The following is a 19,667-nucleotide window of genomic DNA, read 5'->3' as shown; positions in this document are numbered from 1 at the left end:
ATGACCTCCCACAAGCTAGAAGGATGCACACTGACTGCTCCATTGACAAAAAGTTATGTTGCTTCTATGAGTGAATTTTCACTCAGTACAGATAAATACTCTACATGGCTGTGGTAATTTCAACTCTGCATCTAACTGAATGGCCCACATTTTCAGCACTTCTTTTATTTCACATTCAATCCCTTGAAAACAGGGAAAAAATCTCAAAGCTAATGAAGACACACACAATTTAGAGAAAATGTAACTGCAGGATTAGAGGGTTATGAAATAGTTTTCACTTGATTATAAATCCAGTGACAACTGATTTGCATACTAATCTATAAAGGAAACATAAGAGAACAATGCATTTATTATTAGTCCTCAGAGATTTAGGTGGCAAGCCAAATCCAAAGTTCCCATTAGAGCAAGTTTCAATTTAGGACTGTGTGAAGGTAGCAAAGACACCTGTGAGTATCTGGTCCATATATTGTCAGTATATTTCTTGCTTTCCTTTTCTCTTTACACAAGAACACAGGAAAAGCAGAGTAATTTCTGTAAGTAGCCACGTGGTCAAAATGGCCTTACCAGCATCAAGCTGCATGGAGTGAGCAGAATGGTGAGGGAGGTATTTAAACAATCTGACATCAGGGAAAGGCAGATGCCCAGCAAACAGTGGCATCACTTCCATGTGCACTTTGTGAGTTGCTCGAGGTGCTACAGGCATAGAAATCACTCCAGAGCTTTTTCCACAGACTGCCCAGTTACTGCTGTTGTCAACAACTGCAAGAATAAAGAGAAAACACTATAAAGTTCTTCTGTGAAAAATGGAGAAGCCTCAGGATAGTTTTAGAGCACTTTGAAAATCTGCATTTTAGCAACATCTAAAAGCCCACCAGCTTTTATGTGTAAGAAAACAGCCCTACACAGAGAGGACCATAGTTGGGCCTCAAGCATGTATCCATCCAGTCTGAAGAACATTTCTACTCCACTGGAAGGCAGATTAATGAGGGGAAAATAAAATATTCCCAGTCTTGCAAAATGAAAACTGCTTTACTAAGCAGCTGTATCCACAATAAAGGAATTTATGCCACAGCAAGTCTGGCAAATGCCACTGTCAAGAAAAAAATTAGGGGGAAATTTATTAAAATGCTTAAGAAAAATAGTCTTACCTTCATACATAAGTTTTGTTGTGCAATATCCATCTGATTCTGTTAATGCTTCATCTCTGTCAACCTCAGAGAGCTCAACAAGCCGGGTGATGGACACCTCTAAGGAGCAGAGTGAGCCTGTTTTACAGTACTCTGCATCCAGGGGTGGGAAGATTTCAGTTTTCACATGGTACAATGTCTGTCAGGAAGAAAACAGTGCTGTTATCAAGGAAAAAGGGCTTTTATTTGTGTTTAAATTGAACTGGACAATGGGTACAGTACCAACTTTACACATAACAGACACATCCTGTTAAATCTTCTTAATGCAAGAATCACTTATAAGTAATGTTCACTTCATTGTCTTGCTCAGTTTGATAAAATCATAGAACATGGAATCCTGGAATGCTGTGCAGTAGTAGGGACCTTAAAGATCATCTGGGTCCAACCCATCTGCCATGGGCAGGGACATCTTCCAGCAGAACAAATCAAACTTGATTCAACCTATTTTTGATACCAACAGTGAAAATATCATTTTTTCCTTCACTTCTGTACTTTAACACAGCCTTTCAATGCTCCTAAATAGCCACCAATCTTACTATTTAAACAAATTTTATCAGTTTCTCAGTTCCTCCCTTTACAGACACATCACTCAGATTCTGAGTAATACAGAACTACTTCATCCCTCTTCCTGCCATAATCCCTGCAATAACAGTGCCCACATCAAAGAAGTGATTTTTAATTCCTACAAAATTAAATTGCTACCAGAAAACCCCCACTGTTTCACACAGGAAGTTGTCTTTAAAAACTCCAGAAAGATGCTGATAGAGGTGCCAAAAATGCTTGTTCCATGGCACTAGGCAAACAAACACCTGAAATGTTGCTCAATGCCAGTTTGCAACAAGCAGGTAGAAACAATGAAAACAGACAAAAGATTTAAAAAACAAGAGTCTTCTCATGATGCTGCTTTTTACCCAAGCATCACAAAGGGGAACACTGAGTTTAGAGATGAGATTAAATAATGCTAATAAAACTTCCTATTAAAGGAATTCTACCTAGCCTATGAGCTTCCTGGCTGATCAAAGGAATAAAATGTTTGTCCATAAAGGGGAAGAAGAATATTTCAGATAATGGCCTAGAAAACCCTAAATATTTCATTAGAGGAGCTCATCTCAAGCACTGTAAAAAACTACTCAGATGCTTTCAATAGCAAAGATATTTTGGAAATTGCAATTTGCTTCGGAGAGCACAATCTTAAGCCAGCAGGGAAAAAGCAGCTCAGTAAGCTGCAGACAATCTCCATGGCACCTACCCAGGAAGGTGAGAACAGTAAAAAATGGAACACATTTAAGCACAAGTGTTACAGCTCTACCACATTTCTGTGGCAAGGATGTGATTTCACCATATCACAGCTCTGTCACTCAGAAACTGACTTTCCAATGATTCTACGTAGGTATCAACCTCATGATACAAACCAATTTCTTCTAATATATTTCTTGATTTTTCCTTTTCACTTCTTAGGAAACCATACTCAGTTCAGATATGCTACCCTATAACTTAGGGGAGTACTTACAAAAAAATTTTCCACTTGGAATTCGTAAGTGAACGGCTTCAAGATAAGAGACTGTTCTTCAGAGGTAGCTGGACAAAAGCTGACTGAAAACAGGCACTGCAAGGAGAGAGGAAGCTCTTTTGTCCACTTTAATTCCCATACAAAGAATATTGATTGCTTACTGTACACCACCTGAAAGAGAATGTTTAGAGTGTTAGCTGCTTCCTTCCTCTGAGAAAGGAGAGGAAATTGCACACATGAATATGTTTGTCTGTTCTGGCATTGGTACAGTTTACAGAAACAAACTCAATAAATCATTAGGGAAATATGGAACAAAATGACTAACAGTAAATCTTTTTCACAATGCACATATTTTTAAAAGGAAGCATCCATTTCACTGTCAGAATCAAATGTTTCAAGAGGAAACACTTCACATTCAGTGAAGTTCAATTTCATATTTTGAAATATTTTAATCAAAAGTCAAATTTAATTAATTTATTAATATGTCCTTACACACTTTTTCTAGGCACCAAGACTGAACAATTTAATATGTTCAGACAAGGCTGAAAGAAACTTCAAGGTTGCCCAGGGAACTTGTGGATACCCCATCCCTGGAAGAGCTCAAGGCCAGGTTGGATGGGGCTCTGAGCATCCTGGTCTAGTGGAATGTGTCCCTGCCCAGGGCAGGGGATTGAAACTTGCTCATCTTCAACTCCCCTTCCAACCCAAACCATTCTATAATTCTGTGGTAAGGAACTGTTCTGCAACTGAACTGGTTTACAGCTGTATTTAATTGGAAAACTGTCTCTAGCTGATTTTTTTTCCTAAAACCCAATGACAAACTGCAACAATAAGATGAATAAATTGAATAAACCAGCAAGTGAATTTTACCTGTTGAGATGCAGGGTTGAGAGGTACCAGCTGCAAATCTGTACACTCAGCAGAATTTTTTAGGCTGTAGTCTGAAAGCTGGAAACAGAGTTCTGACAAATTCTGTACGCAGACTTGCACATATTTCCTGAAATATACAACACAGTTTTTTCAATAAAAACTGAAGAGTTACATTGGAAAAGTCCATGTCCATAAAACAAGGCTGCAAAACATCCTCTTTCACAATAAACAAAACCAAGCTACACACAAACAGGATAACTGGGCTCATCCTGTGGTCCTATTTCCAAAACCACAAATTTGTTTTATTGTCATGAAAGAACACGAAAGGAAATGCACAAGCTTCCACAGGGAAGATAGTGAAAGCCCAACTTATATATTTTTTAAAAAAACTGCTATAAATACGAGTTATGAAACCTCACACAGCTCCATACTTTGTAAGAAGACAGAAACAATAAATAAATAATGAGTACATTACCGTTTGCCAGCTGACAGCAAGGAATGCTTGGCATTGAAGGGTATGCAGAATGTTAATGCAATAATAGTGGAGTAAATTGACCAAGGACAATCAATGGTCACCTACAGGAAAAGAGGGAACACAGTTCTTATTTGCAATTGTCTTTGGCACAATGATTTTGCTTTTCTTCTACTTCTAAGTGAAACTTTTCTCATCAAGTGTCTATATCTAATGCATCCAGGAGGGGAAGAAATAAGCATTTTTTAAAAAATCAGTATGTAAAATCTAATCTGAAAAAAGAACAGATTTTTGTTTGCCTGTGAGTGGGATATGAAATCTCAAAGCAGCTTTTCCTCTAGGAACTGACATACCCAGTTCTAAAGACTATAAAAAAATTGAAGAGGAATAGAAGAAAAAAAAGGACACCAATGGCATCTCTGACAACTTTATCCTAGTAAGGTCAGTATGAAATAAACTGCTGTAAGATCTATTATTTAAATGTCTTTGTAATAATTTAATATATTAACTACAAGCTCAGAATATTTTTAAAAATGCATTTAATATATATTTGTTTTAATTTGAAGCAGCACACATGACTTCATCTTTCCCATGAATCAGAAGCTGGAATTAAAAGACCACCATGCTTCCTTTTACAAAGACACAGGTACCCTCCATGCTTTATAAACTGTGTTAAAACTCTAAAAGTTAGATTACTAGCCAAGTTGACAATTTATTAACAACAGTGTGTATTTCTGTTTATATTTACAATTTCTTTACATCTTAACATTCAGTTTGATTTTTGTGTATATGTCTTTTAAAGGAAAATAAGTTCCAAACGAGTTCCCCCTCACAACTTCTATTTTATGAAGTGTTTACCCCTGCAATCAAATACATTTCATAATAAAAAAGTGAAACTACATCTTACTTTTTGATCAACAGTAGCCATGCAGTTGTCCTGTTTCTGCTTCTCTTTGTTTTTTCTGTGATTTTCTTTATTTGTAGTATTTTCCTTCTCCACTGCAGATTGTGTGGCTGATGGCAAATACATGACTTCTAGCTCAAATTCAATCACATGGTAAGCAGGGGCCACTGGCAAGCTGATGCTTGTGATCTTCTCAGAAGACTGAATCCTTAATGATGACTCTGAGATCTTTTCTATAGATGTGTAGAATGGGAAAAAAAGAAAATAATAAAAAAATATGTGGTGCCATAACCACTTCTCAGCAATATTTGCAAAAACAGCAATGAGAAACCATGTTAAAAAACTCCACAGTATCCTCTTCAAACCAGCTATAATCTGCACATGTTAAATATTTAACTTGGCAGGAGTAATGCTCTATCCTTCTTTAACTGCAGGAAGTTAACCACCACATTCCATGTAATAAAAGGCTTCTAATGTTCAGGAAAGAACTGAGAGGGCAATTTAACAACAAACTTCAAACCAGCAAAGAGCTACTTTAGCCTATCATAAGACACTTACCAAGTTTCTACAAAGTGAAAGTGTTATTACAGGGCTTGCAAGGGTTTTTCAGGGTGAAGAGAGAGACAAGAATGTTGACTTCATGTTCAGAAGGCTTAATTTATTATTTTATGATATTTATTACATTATAACTATACTAAAAAGAAATAAAGTTCTCAGAAGCTAACTACCCTAAGAATAGAAAAGGAATCAATAACAAAGTTTTGTGTCCAGGCAGAAAGCAAGAAAAGCTCTGCCATGAGTGGTCAGTAAATCCAAACATCTACAGAAGACTAATCACAGGTGCACCTGTTGCATTCCACAGCAGCAGATAACCATTGTTTACATTCTGTTGCTGAAGCCACAGCTTCTCAGAAAGGGGAAAAATCCTAAAGAAAGGATTTTACACAAAAGATGTCTGTGAAAGCACCTTGTTAAGCCTCGTCATTCCACTTCAAGCAACCTTGGACACACAAGCAGTTTCACATGCTGTCTGGATTTCATCAATGGAACTAAAATTGTCCAGTTGTGTTTCTCAAAACTCATACTACTACTTTGAGGGTGAAAATTTGAGACTGAAGTACTCAGTTGTAAATCCCTAAAATTGTTCTTAAATAATGACTATTGACAGTGTCAGTGTTCTTAATGCTTTAAGTATTAAGCTTCAGGATGCCTGAACTTGTGAGCCTTTTAAAGATGATTGTTTCCAGCTCCTGCTTACCCCTGGTGTTGGAGTAGATGACAGCCTTGCTCTCGGGGTGGTACAGGATGGGCATGGCATCGGCGTTGCTCAGCTGCAGAGTGTCCCCGCTCTTCATGCTGTAGTGACCAGTGGTCACTGTGAACTTCACCTTCTGGGGAATGCCAGCCAAAAGGCTCTCTGCAGGACACAGCAGCAATTGTTAACACACTCCAGCACGTGGTTACAATGCTCTAAGCCCTGTTAGCACACAGTTGGTCACACACTGGGGTAACTTACAAGTGTGGGGTTTTGCTGTTATGGGACACATTAAACCCAGCTCAGATACAACTTGTGGGAAAACCACATTTCAACCTGAGAGCCCAAACCCACTGTATCTTGGATAGCTTGGATGAGCTCTCTAGACAGATTTCAGTGAAATACAATAACCCCAAAGAATTTACTAAGCTTTTAAAGTTCTCCAGGTTGCAGACAGCTGTGTATTTTCACACCTGTGATTCCAGTCACACCCACGTGTTGTATTTACATGATCAGCACAACAGGAATGCCAGTCTGCACACAGAATCACAGCTATCAGTTTCATAGGAGTCCTTAATTTGATTTATGCCCAATATGCCTGTCCTTCCTTAGCCACACACTGCAACCTGGAATGACAGCACAAAATTTGTATTTACTCCTCAGCTGCCACTCTCAGTAGATTGAAAACAAATCACTATTAACTTTAATAAACAGTGCAACAACTAGTGTTCAGCTGTCTCTGAAACCAATGGATGCACTCAGTGTTCATTTTTAATAAGTTTATATCCTCTCTAGTAGAGAATCCCATTTCTTACTTATTTCTTGTAAATATCAAAGGGACTCTAGCATTAAGTTTGGAGGAATTTCTCCACAGAAAGGGAGAATACACCTTGGAACAGGCTGCCCAGGGAGGTGGTCACTGTCCCTGGAGGTGTTTAAAGGGAAGACTGGATGTGGCACTCAGAGCCATGGTCTGGGTGACAAGGTGGTGTTTGGCCATAGGCTGGACTCAATCCCAGAGGTCTTTTCCAGCCTAACTGATCCTGTGATCACAACCAACAAGTAGCTCAGTCAATCACAAATGTAAATATTCATTCCTGGTCAGTGTGGCAGCTCAAATCACACCTGATATTTCAGTGACAATGCATGCTTGAATCAGGGTTCAAAAGTGACACTCTGTGTCCAGAACCAAGCACTGGAATCAGCTGTCCAAAATGGGCCATCGCTGGCAGGACATGATGATGGGTAACTTGAAAAGCAAGGCTGGATTTCAGACTCACAAGGCAGAGTAAGGCAAACTGAGTAAAACTGAAGCCATGAAACACTTTCTCTAGTCCCACAGGAGCACAAGAGGAATCAAAGCAGTTTCAGCACATCCACTGCACCTACCAGTCATGGGCTCCACTTTGAGCTGGGGCTCCTGGGAGTACACATCGTACTGCACGATGGGGTAGATGTGAAGAAGGACAAACTGCACCTTCCCCACTGAAGTGCACAGCTGCCTGAGCGTGTATGTCCCAGGTTCTTTGGCCTTGGAAGAAACACATTTCAATTTTTTTCTTAATTTTAAGAAAATACTCCTGGAACAAGCCCTCTGCTAAAGAGCAGCATGTTTCCATCTCATTTTTATCAGGTACTTTGGGTTTGTAAGTTAAAATTGCAGATTTCAGAAAGCTCAGTTTTCTGAGTAAATGACAAGATTTACACAAAGTAGCACCCTTTGCCCCACTAAGACAGAAGCTCTAGAGTGCTGTCTGATTCAAGAGAAAACATCATAATTAACCAGCACTAATAATCAGGATAACTAATGTAATAGTTTTTTGTCAAATTTGTTACTTTGGGGTGTGTTTTGCCTTGTTTGTTGGTTGGTTCCCCCCCAAAGTGCAACATACATAAAAAAACATTTTTAAGTACCTAAAAAACACCTGTGCTTATTTGGCTAATTCATAAAAACAATTATAAAATCCCACAGGATTTATCTAAGGCACAGCATTCACTGCTATTGATTTCACACACTCCCCACCACACACCCTGAGTCAACGTTTACAACAAAGTAACACATACATATTTAATTTCCAACTCTTCCCATACCCTGAGTAATGGGATTCTGGATGTTTCTCAATAAGATTAAAAACAAAAGCAAATCTGCAACACCTTATAGTATATTTATTCTTGATTCTATTTGCTCTTAGGGAATGGGAAATGTTTCTTTTTTTCATGTGCCACTTTCCAAGTGTAATACATAAATAACAATGCTGGGTAGAATTAAATAAGTCTACAAGTTATGGAGAAAAGCTGTACCAACTCAACAGCCAAACCTCATGCAGTTATTTACATGGCAAATCCAGACTGAAATTCAGTATTATGCATTCTGACATTAAAGTCACTACATTTTAGCCCTAAAAAACCAGAAAAACATGAGTAAAGTAATACATAATATAAACATACTTTAAATCTTAGCATGGGATGGGAATATTGGTCTAAAGAATTTAGACAAAGCTTTCTGATCTCTTTTAAGGCTTGGAAAAATTTGGAAGATTGCTGTCAGCATAGATAATGTTAATCATCAGTGTAAGGTCTAGAGAAATGATCAAACTCCCTCTGGGTCACAGAAGCACAGTCATTACTCTTCCTGCAGAAGTGGTGCAATTAAGCATTACTTTAAAAAAATCCAGAAAACAAGTTGTCAGCAGTTTCTATCCCCTGGCCAGCTGTGTAATCCAATAGAAGTGACACATTGTGTTACTACAATGATAATGAATTTTTAGCAAATATTTTGTAAATACTGCAGCTCAAATCTAGAGAAGCTTTCATTGTTTTATCTAATAATACACTGTTAAAATTATAACGTGCTCAGATTTTCCCTTTAAGGACAGGTAAATCATGCCTTAAATAATTATATTGTGGGATTCACACTGAGCAGTCTTCCCATGCAAAGTTCTTTTCTTGCAAGGAAGGTTGGGAAAATAGAAAATTTATAAAAGTAATGCTGTCCATCCTCCAGTGGCCACCAGATTCACAGCAGAACCAGACAAATTCAAAGCAGATCTCTATCTAGCTTTTCATCCATCTCTTCTCCTAGTATTCCAAATTGCTTCCTAATCCCACTAACCCCAAACGCCAGGTCAGTGCAGTCCCTAACAGCTCTCTTCATCTGAAATCCACTTTTACAAACATGTGAATAATTTTTACAGAATATGGCATCTCCAGCCACCAAGGCCTCTGGTCCAAATCCCATTAACCTGTCCCAATCCTCTGAAAGGATGAGAAAGCTCAGAAATTAGGTCAGTAGGCAGTTCAAATGACTGCACTGCTACTCCACAGATGATAACTAGTAACTAATAAGTTAGTAATCTTAGATGATGACTAACAGGGACAATTTAAATTCTAAATCTTTTAAATTCAAATACTTGCAGGTGATCTCAACTTCTTGCAGGTAGGTTCACTACATCCTCCAAGTGAAAAAATTATTCTACCACCCTCTGTAGAGGAGAAAAGGCTGTCAACCAAATTTAACCACACAATCACTTACTGAATGGCTGGAAAAAGAATTCACATCAAAGCTTTTAGATGTTATTCTGAATAACCTCAACAGCACAGGCAGACTTCATGAGCAGTACATCATATTGTATATGAATTTATCAGCTCAATTTTTGGCAGCAATAGTCAAGATGTTTAAAATAGGTTTAGGAACGCTGACTCAAATGATTTCAAGTAGAAGAGTCATCTGTATGTTTTAGCATAAACACAACAGCATCCTTTCAAGGGAAATGATGGTGGAGAACAGAAAGCTGCAGGGGAATGGATGATCCAAGAGTGACAGGAAGCAATACCTGTATGTACAATAACAGGCACCACTCCCCATCCCCAGCACAAGCTCTTCCTCAGCCAGCATTTCTAGTTTCTGTATCACGAGTGCTACAACCACCCAGCTACAAAAACATACCTGAATATTGAAGGTTATTTTATTGTCCCCTGGTTCCAGAGTCAAGTTGTTGCACTTCAGGACGTGAGCCCCATCCTCCAAAGTGAGCCCTGAGGGCACGTCCAGGGAGCTGCTGCTCTCCTGGCGCCGCAGCAGCATGTGCGCGTTCTTGCAGATGATTCCTGCCGTGTTCAACGAGTTATCTGAGGGGCTCCTCTCGTACATTTCAGCCAGCTCCAGGGCTGGCAGGCTGTTCCTGGACAAAGGCAAGCCTGTAATTTCACTAGGGAAGCTGATGACACCGTTGGAAGTTTTGTGCTTGGTGAGCCACTCGGCCGTTTTCCTGTAGCTGTTCTTCTCGATGCTGAAGTGAACGTGGATGGCGACCTGGTCCACCTGCACAGGGATGGGCATTTGGCTCAGCAAAGTCAACTCGATGGACAGCTTTCCACCCACGTGCACAACAGCATTTGGAGGGTCAAAATGCAGAGTTTTCAGCTGGGCAAAGGAGTGCATAGGCAATATAACCTTTTGACCTGCAAAGACAAAAGCACGGATTTAATTATTCTCCAGCGTTGCTGGAGACGAGCAAAATTTTTCTCTTAAAAATTTAATCCCTAGAATTGAATGGATCACCAACTTTTCAACAACAATTATGTCTCAGCAAATCACTGCTTTTCAATTTTTTATCTTGAGAGTTAAGAGACACTGAGATTTGTTTTACTTAGACTACAATTTCCATTTCCAGGCTATTAAAAACAACTGAATTAAGAAAGATTGTCCAAGCAGAAGTTGACATTTCACTAATACAGAACACAGTAGCATTAAGTGACCAGAGCTTGCACAAGTTTAAGAAACTAATAATCAGGCTTCCCAGAGCTTGTACAAGTTTAAGAAACTAATAATCAGGCTGGTGCCTTGAGCCAGCAGCTCTGCTGTGCAAGGGGGTTTCATTCTCTTTTCTACATTCCAAAAAACAACCCTAAGGCAGCACCTAAAATTAATTAAGAATCAAGTCTAAAGTAACATATTACTTATGGTGCATCAAATCATTAAGAAAAAAATTCTGCATATTTCTTCATATAAAATATTTCTGCATATAAAATAAGCAGTGTTCAGATCTACAGGAAGTATTCCATATCAATTTGAATTATGATTAATATCTGATAAGAAGATATTACTGAAGCAGCATGAAGAATAAAGAGAGGAAACAGGATGGACAAAATAATAAACTGCAAGTGGATGGGCACAGATCTAACATCAAAATCCAGTATGTACCATCACTTGCATGCCAGCACTGAGAGACAAAGATAGGTTAGGAATTGAGAAAACTCAACACACAGTAAATTATGGGCTGCTAAAGCAGAGAAACATAACTAAAGGAAAACAAAGACTTTGCAGTATTCAGGATGAAAACGTTAATTACCCATTCATCTTTGACTATTCTTATTAGAGTACATTTATAAATGTTTTGGAAAACACAAGTTCAGAAATTATACACAAAATAACAAACCCAATCAGAAAACACCTCCCCATCTACCTTTAGGGAACAACCAGACTGGAGCAGATGAAGTTTCAAGACCCAGACTCACCTTGGTTCTCTGCTTGCTGATTGGTAAAATCAAGTATTTCTTGGCAAAATCTTTTGCGTTCCTCTTCTGTTAAGTGATTATCACCAGCTAAAAGGCTGCTTGTTTGGAGATAACTACTGAAGTTAAGGAAACAGGAGATAGAAACCCACAACAATGACAAATTTGAAAACAAGACATTCAAGGACTGCTTTTCTGAGTTTTAGAGACAAGACCTGCTGCTATCATCTCTGCACTTTTCCACTAGGAAAGAAAAAATGGAAGATTTACCATCATCTGAGAGTACTGCAGAATCTCAGTACTTCTGTAGCAGACCTATTAAAATTTGATCCATAATTAACCAGTGCAATCTTGCCTCATTGAAAAAGATTCATGAGCATAGAAAATTCATTATTTGACAATAATCCATGCACTGTGCAAGTTAAAGACACAGTGTCTTGTATCCCACTGGCCAACATTTAGCACTAAATAATCTTGAGTATTCTATTTTATTCCAATTTACCTGGCTGAGAATCTGCCAGCTGTTACAGCACCACTTACCATAACTAAGTCACAAGACAGTCTTTAAAATTTTAAATGCTGGTAATATAAATGATCACTTGACTATTTAGCTAAGAATGCAATATTACTGGCTCAGATTCCTTATGAGCATTTGCACTGAAGCAGAAAAATTTAGGAGTGCTTAAAAGTGACGTGAGAATATTTTGAAAATATTGCAGCTCAAATCTAGAAAAGCTTTCATTGCTTTATCTAATAATAAATTTGCACGGGAGGCTGACATGTATAATGTATCCTGTTCTAAAAGAACACAATCCAATAAAAAATCAGCACAACAAAAGAACCCCCAAAATACACTCTATGGTATCCAATAACTCAGGTGTCTCAGCTCAGACTCAGAATGTCTGGCAGTCTTTACTGTTAAATAAAAGTTAGAGATATGTCAGAAAAGTAATCCCAAGCATCATTTTTCCTGTCTTCATTGTTCTGGCTCTGCCTTAGAGGATACTTTTCTATCTGGCCAAGCTGCTTCTGACACTCAGCCAGCTGCTTCCTCGTGTGTGTGACCAGCAGAGCCCAGCCCTCAGCAAGGTAGGTTTTCAGTGCTCCTTGAAGATACACCTCTGCCTTCTGGGGACCTTTCTTCCTCCTTGGAAAATGAGAAAATGAGCACAGAGCAATGTAAGAACCTCTGCAGCCAGGAAAACTCTCTGCATCTTTTCTCAAAGTGCTGATGGGGGAGGAACACTGCAAGTAAATGCAGGACAAAGTGCAGTGAACCATTATGATCTTGAATTTTCTGGTAACAGATCAACATATGGGCCTTCCTTATTGCAATTCACTTCAGCAAGTAGAAATGCAATTAATGTCATTATTCCATATGCAGATCTATCCCAAGTCAGGGCAAATGAGGTGAAGGAACCTCCCACAAATGAAACAAAAGCCACCCAAAGCTTCTGACAGTTAACTACAAATTTGCTTCCTCAAAAATTTTAAAGCAGAAGAATACCTCAATGAAAATTTTATCACCACACAGCAGTTCCATGGCAGTCTTTAAACATAACGTTACTTCCTCTGATAAAAATTTAAGTTGATTTGGGAGAAACTGTTGCAATGTGGAGATCAGACTGCTTAAGTGAATATCAGTGGGAAGCATGCCCCAACGTATTTTCAAAAAAAACCCCACTTATGACTCTCAAATTCTACTAAATAATAAGAAAAAAATGTCATTGAAAAATGCAGGAGGTCTTCTCAGTGGATTTCAAAAGCAAGGATAAAAACAATAAAAAAATTTGGAAATCAGGAATCAAATCACTGTTTCACAGGAGGAAAAAAAACAACCATTTTGCAATGATAACTTTAAATATGAATGGATTACTCTCCAAAGACATGTTTCCTGGCTTTTTTAGATAGATGCAGTTTAATATTTAGTTAAGGTAACAACTGCATTTACTACAGCCTGCTTACGAAAGAGGCCTCTGACTTGTTTCAAAGTTTACAGTTATCTTTCCCAGCCTTTTCTCCCCAGAAGAAGAAAGGATCAAGCCACAGAACACAGAACAGTTAAAAGTACAAAATCATGAGGTGAGAATTAAGGTTTGATAAAAGAGATTGCTAGTTTGTGGTTTTTTTTCCTGAAATAGGGTTTGTTTACATTTAAAAATACTTTTTAAAATTCCTGCTTAATTATAGCACATCTTCCTCAGGGATAATATTCAACCTTCTCAAAGGCAATGCATTTAGGACATTTTAAAGAGTCATTTACATATAAAACTCTGCCAAGTCCTTTCCCACAAGCTTAGCTGAGCGAATTCTTCCAATATTTGTGTACATTTCAATGGTGGCATGGGACAGATCCTGTAGAAAAGAAAAGAAACCATTATGAGCTTTATGTATTTTTGGCAGCTGTATGATTGTTTCACACAAACTCATAGCCAGAGACTAAGTTACTGCAACAAAATGCCCAGAATGAGTCACATTTGCCCTGAGCACAAAACACACAGCAGTTTGTAACAGGTCACCTTCACTGCTCCTGCAGCTGGTCATATCCCATATCTGAATGCTAACTTATAGTCAGAATAATTATTTTCACAAGATTGCCTTAAAGGAATTTTGTTTGCCTTCCCAAATTGAAGTTTATCCCTCATCTTTAGGCTTTAATCTCCAATGCAGCCACAGTTTCCAAGTGTCACCTTCCTCCCCTTGCCCTAAGCTTCAATAACAGCAGCAAACCTTTACCACAAAATTAGCAGTTACAACACACACACTGTGTTCAAACATCCAAATTCTTTCAAAAGTCCATAATAAACTCTGGCCAGATATGTAAAAATATAAAAAACACATCCCATCATGACAAGATAAAGGGGAATGGCTTCAAACTGAAAAGATTTTTTTTAGAAAAACGCAAATAAATTATCTTAGGTGTGTCAGTAAGTTTTAACTAATTCTTGTCCACTGAATACAGGACAAGATTAAATATAGTTACACATAAAATGTACATATTTACATGACAACAACACAGAAAACCAGCTTTTAGAGTGTATCTGATATCTGAATTTCCATTGCATAAAAGTGCAGGCATAAATACAAAGAGAAATGGCAATTCCTCTGGCAAGCACTACAGATCCCACTCAGTTTCTTAAATTTAGGAAGTTACTGCTGAGCTTAGCAGAGATCTTCAGGTGCAAGCTGGAAGTGAATAGGTAAGAGAAGCTGGCAACTCTCAAGATTTTAATTGTGATCCAGCCACACAACTAGTCCTATAAATAAATGAAGAATAAAAGTGAAACCCAATATCTTCAGACAAAATGTTTTGAGATTTTTTTCTTTTGATAAAACTTTGTAAAATTGAGTATCACATAGTTTCCATGTTTCAAAAAAAGTGTTCCATTTTCCTTCAAGTTTTCTCCAGAAAACCTTATTGGCCATATGCAAATATGAGAAATTTTAAAGGGAAATTATTTAAGGAAAAAAAACCCCAAGCAAAACTGGTTGGAACCTACAAAAAAAAAAAAAAAAAAAAAAAAAACCAACAAAAACTGTGAAATCAAGCCCTCAAAAAATCAAACATATTCTTGTGACAATCAGGAGTTTTTTGTTTTATTTAACAATCTTCTGTTTGAAAAACAAAACCAGCAAAATAAAAAAACCTAAAATCATTACAATGGCTTCTCAGATGGGGAGATGTCAGAAAATAAAGATGCACAATATTAAAATCCTCATTGTGCATCAATCTATGCCAAGTACAAGCCTATTATCAGAGACGTCCCACAGTTTATATATATTTTTTAAAAAAAGTCAACAGTATAACTTTAATCATGTAAATACTCATTGCAAAATGCAAGCCCAAACCATTTAAAAGGAAGCTGAATTCATACATCAATATTTTTCTGGGAAAGAGTCAGTTAATTCTGAGTTTGGGATAGCAGAACATGACAGCCATGACATTGGCTTTTTTAATATCTAAGTATACATACCCACAGATAATAACCTCCAGCTCATAACTGTAAATATTAAAGTTAATGCAAATATTTGAAACTTGGGGTTCCAACAGGGTTCCAGCTGTTAAACAAATCAACCTTGTGTTCAGTGTGCAAGAAACAACCTTTGATACCAAAACATGGAAATACAAATTTATCTTTTAAATGTATCTTCTCAGGTTTGAAAACTCTGGCCCTATTTAATCTACAGTGCAAACACACACAAAACTAATATAAATAACCAAGACTCATACTTACTAAGTAGTGTTTTTCAAAAGCTTCTACAGATGATAAGGCCTCTTTGAGTTTCTTGTAAGGGCTCTGTGATGCATTGGCTTTGGAAAAAAAGCAGGACAAGAGGTGTTACTTACAAACACACTCTGAGAGCAGCACCCCCCACATCCCTTCCCTGCTTTTTCTCCAGTAGGAAGTGGAGAGAAAACTAAAAACTAATATCACCTTGCAGCTCCAGGTGCAAGTTAGCTATCTGCACACAATCAAGGATGCTCCATTTCTTTTCTAAAAAATTTTATTTTAAATATTTGTCTGAAAGCATTAAGACCTTAACTCAAATCCAGTGCTGTTCAAGCCCAATCACCTAAATGCTAATAAGTGGAGCATTGATGGAAAAACTTAAACTTGCAACACTAAGGAGATGCAGTGGTGGTTTGAAATACTAAACAGGCATTAAAAGAACTTGCAAGAGATAAAGTTCTATCTATGTGTGTGTGTGTGTATTTGTAGGGATACTTAAAAATTTGAATTACTAAGGTATTTCTATGCTATGCATTCCAGGAAAGGGCAGCTGTGGAAGGAATTCCAGACTCCTGGCAGTACCTGTTTCAGGGCGTTCTGCTCCCAGCCCTGCCAACAGATCCACAGTCCTGTTAAGGTCTTCTGAATTGGGTCCCTTCTCTGACACAAGTCCACACAGGTAACCCAGAGATTTTAACTGTAAGAGAAGGCAGATGCTTGCTTTCAATAGGCTGTAAAATCAATATCAAACTCCTCTTGTTCTATTGCATTGTTCCATTTTCATTGCTTTCATATTATGCTCCTTATAGGATCTCAAAATTAACTCTTATTCTCAAAGTAACTTATTAAGGAATTAAATTGCAAAAAGGTTACTGACTCAAATATTGGAACATGTGCCTACACACACAGATCCCTACATGCACAACACCTAATCTGAATAAATCCTTCTGGTTTTCAACACAAACACAACAAAGCTTCAGATGTTCAGCAGTTATGACCAAAGATTATTTCTAATAGCTGTGTCTGTATTTTTGAAAACTGCATCATCAAGAAAAGCAGGCAAGTCTGCAGTACAGTGATCAGGCATTTTGCAAATCCACCTGAAGTATTATATTTGGATGAAAACCTTCCTGAAAAAGAGATTAGCACAGCTAAGTGTTAACAGAGTTAACTACCATAAACCCCCTTCTAGACAGCAGCTGGTGGCTCAACACCCACAATATTGTCTTAAAGAAGCTCTTATCTATTGGCCATTTGGTTAATTTACTTAGAAAACTCCATCAACTACAGAGGTAAGCCTGCAAAGGAATAAAGGTCTCAGCTTGTCACATAAAAATGGGTGGACATTATCCTTTTTCTTTTTTTTTTTTTTATTTTATTTTTTTTTTATTTTATTTTAAACTCCACTTAATTTTGTCACTAGTTGCTAAATTTCTTCATTCGGTCAGTTCCACCTTACTGCTATTCATTATCCTAAAATTCTTCCCTTTACCCTTTGTGTTAGAAAAATGATGGAAGAAAAGAACATTTCCAGCTCATGTTGGTCTTTATCTTCCCTAGAAAATGTAAGGAGTATGGGAAGAATCTGATGCACCAATTGCCATTTTAAACATTTTTTTCTTCCTTTATTCTGATCTCCACCCCCCTCATTTTTTTTAGCAATAACTTTTCAAGGTGAAATTTCATTTCCCTGCTTTTGTAATAAAACAAGGACCTCAAGGGCTCAATTAGAGGATTATTAAGTCTACTGAAACATGAGCAAACTATAATTAAAATAAAGAGCAAATATTCTACAGGCTATGCAAACAAAAGGGTGAGTCTTCAAAAGATGTTGGTCTTCAAAAACATCCATAGATACCACAGTAGACTATTTCAATCGTTTCTGGAGTTTATCTTCTTTCTAAAATGTTTTTCAGCAGTGGAAAGCAGCAGCAACCTCAAACATCATCTCCTTCACAGGAACAGACTAAGTGGAAATTGAAACATGGATGTCTCATCTAGACTAGACTCAGGTACAGAGCCCAGTACTGAATTTCACAATCAAAAGGACAAAATCTGCTCCAGGGAAACAACTATTCTATTTCAACATTGTAATACCACTACCCCAACACATCATTCACTCACCTTCTCCGTGGCATAGCTCCACAGGCCAACTGTGTGGGAAACATTTGCATCTATTTGAGCCCTATCACAGCAGCCTTCTATTCTCTGTAAGACTTCCAAGCAACTCAAAAACACCCAGCAATCCAAAGCTCCAGGAGGAACTGAGACCTGGAGATGAAGAGATAAAATTAACTGGGAAATAAACGATCATCAGATGAGAAAATACTTCAGCTGAAGTACTTTTCTTGATACAACACAGCAAAACCTCTTAGAGGAGTTTACTCTCAGAATACACAAAGCACAGCCCAACTCTCGCTGCCTCCTGAATAATTTATACATATTAGTTCATGAAACATATTAACTAGATCTGATACATTCACCAAGATGAAAGAGAAGGAAAGGAAGACTAATAGGTCTTGGAAAAATTCCAGAAGTCTGAACACTCAGCTTAAGGAAAATATAGTTAGGAAAAATTTCTGGAAATAGACTACTACTTTCCTAAGGAGACATCAGTTCTAACTGAGACTGAAATGAAAAGTGTAAAGAAGTGTTAAAACCTGGAGAAAACAAATTAGTCTCTAAGATTCCTTCACAAAAATAAGCTTATTCATTGAAGGACAAGACATCTGTCATGGACAATTAATTAAAAAATGGAGATGAAAACAAACAAAGGAACACAAAAAGAGAAAGATAGAGAAAGACAAGAGAGTCTGATACTAAAATATTTTCAAGAATTAAGATAAAGATGAGCATAACTGAAGACATGGAATATAGACACAATAATGGTGTTTCAAAATCCTGTTCATAACCCCTGCAAAAATGTTCCTTTTAGAAAGACTATAAAAGTCCTAAAACCCATAATAAACTAAGTGACTAATGGGATAGGAAAGTCCAAAGTATGAGCACAATGAACTTGAAGAAATAATAAAGATCTGAATTCTTAAAGAATTTTCAGAAATACAAAGATCCTAAGAAGAGAGCAGTTTAGATTTCTGCTGTGTGTTCAGTGGTGTCAAGCCACGTTAAGAGGTTTGCCTGCATTAAGAAAAAGGATCACAACGGGGATAAGCACAAGCTGTGCACATTAAAGTGTCACTGTCTCACAGCCAGAACACTGCATTCAGCTGGGATCACCACAGCAAGACTGGAACAGCAGAAATAAGAGACAGTGCAGAGGAAAACTCCAAACATTGAGGGCACAGCACAGACCTGGGGTGCAGCAAAAGGGGAACTGTAGGAAGTGCCTTCAGAGATCTAGAAGGCTACATTTTGGAAATTATAAAAAAAAAAATGACAAAATACACACAAATAATACTATCTGTGGGAATTACACATTAGTTTGAGAAAACATGAAGGTGTCAGCAAAGCATCTGAAGCAGATTTGCAGTTTTTAAATGCAGATGAACAGATGGAACTTACTACCACGATGTCAGACAGGCAAAAGTTAGCAGCTGCTGTTATAATGGCACAGATAAAACTAACAGGGCACCCATGGGATGAGGACATGGGTAAGCCACCAAGTGATATTCAGAAATAATCTCTTTTTGTTACAGAGGATTAGCCTGCATAACAGCATAATAACCACTCTGCCTTATTTCCTTCAATACAACACTGCTATGG

At 37.6% G+C, this 19,667-nt stretch overlaps 1 protein-coding gene across 1 annotated transcript in view; it reads right to left on the bottom strand.

Annotated features, from left to right (window-relative positions):
* TRAPPC10 (trafficking protein particle complex subunit 10) overlaps positions 1-19,667 on the bottom strand; it is a 38,049-nt gene that overhangs the window by 2,242 nt on the left and 16,140 nt on the right. Inside the window, exons 8-22 of the mRNA XM_063181615.1 lie at positions 18,069-18,215; positions 16,527-16,641; positions 15,948-16,024; positions 13,976-14,067; positions 12,719-12,859; positions 11,716-11,828; positions 10,145-10,659; positions 7,588-7,729; positions 6,202-6,360; positions 4,947-5,176; positions 4,043-4,143; positions 3,568-3,694; positions 2,698-2,868; positions 1,149-1,326; positions 565-759 (exon numbers count right to left, since the gene is read on the bottom strand). Coding sequence (XP_063037685.1) covers positions 565-759; positions 1,149-1,326; positions 2,698-2,868; positions 3,568-3,694; positions 4,043-4,143; positions 4,947-5,176; positions 6,202-6,360; positions 7,588-7,729; positions 10,145-10,659; positions 11,716-11,828; positions 12,719-12,859; positions 13,976-14,067; positions 15,948-16,024; positions 16,527-16,641; positions 18,069-18,215 — 2,503 coding nt within the window. The remainder of the gene's footprint in view (positions 1-564; positions 760-1,148; positions 1,327-2,697; positions 2,869-3,567; positions 3,695-4,042; positions 4,144-4,946; positions 5,177-6,201; positions 6,361-7,587; positions 7,730-10,144; positions 10,660-11,715; positions 11,829-12,718; positions 12,860-13,975; positions 14,068-15,947; positions 16,025-16,526; positions 16,642-18,068; positions 18,216-19,667) is intronic.

The sequence above is a fragment of the Melospiza melodia genome, chromosome 2, assembly GCF_035770615.1.
Source record: "Melospiza melodia melodia isolate bMelMel2 chromosome 2, bMelMel2.pri, whole genome shotgun sequence".
NCBI classification, from domain to species: domain Eukaryota; kingdom Metazoa; phylum Chordata; class Aves; order Passeriformes; family Passerellidae; genus Melospiza; species Melospiza melodia.
This window is presented reverse-complemented; position numbering and strand designations above follow the sequence as displayed.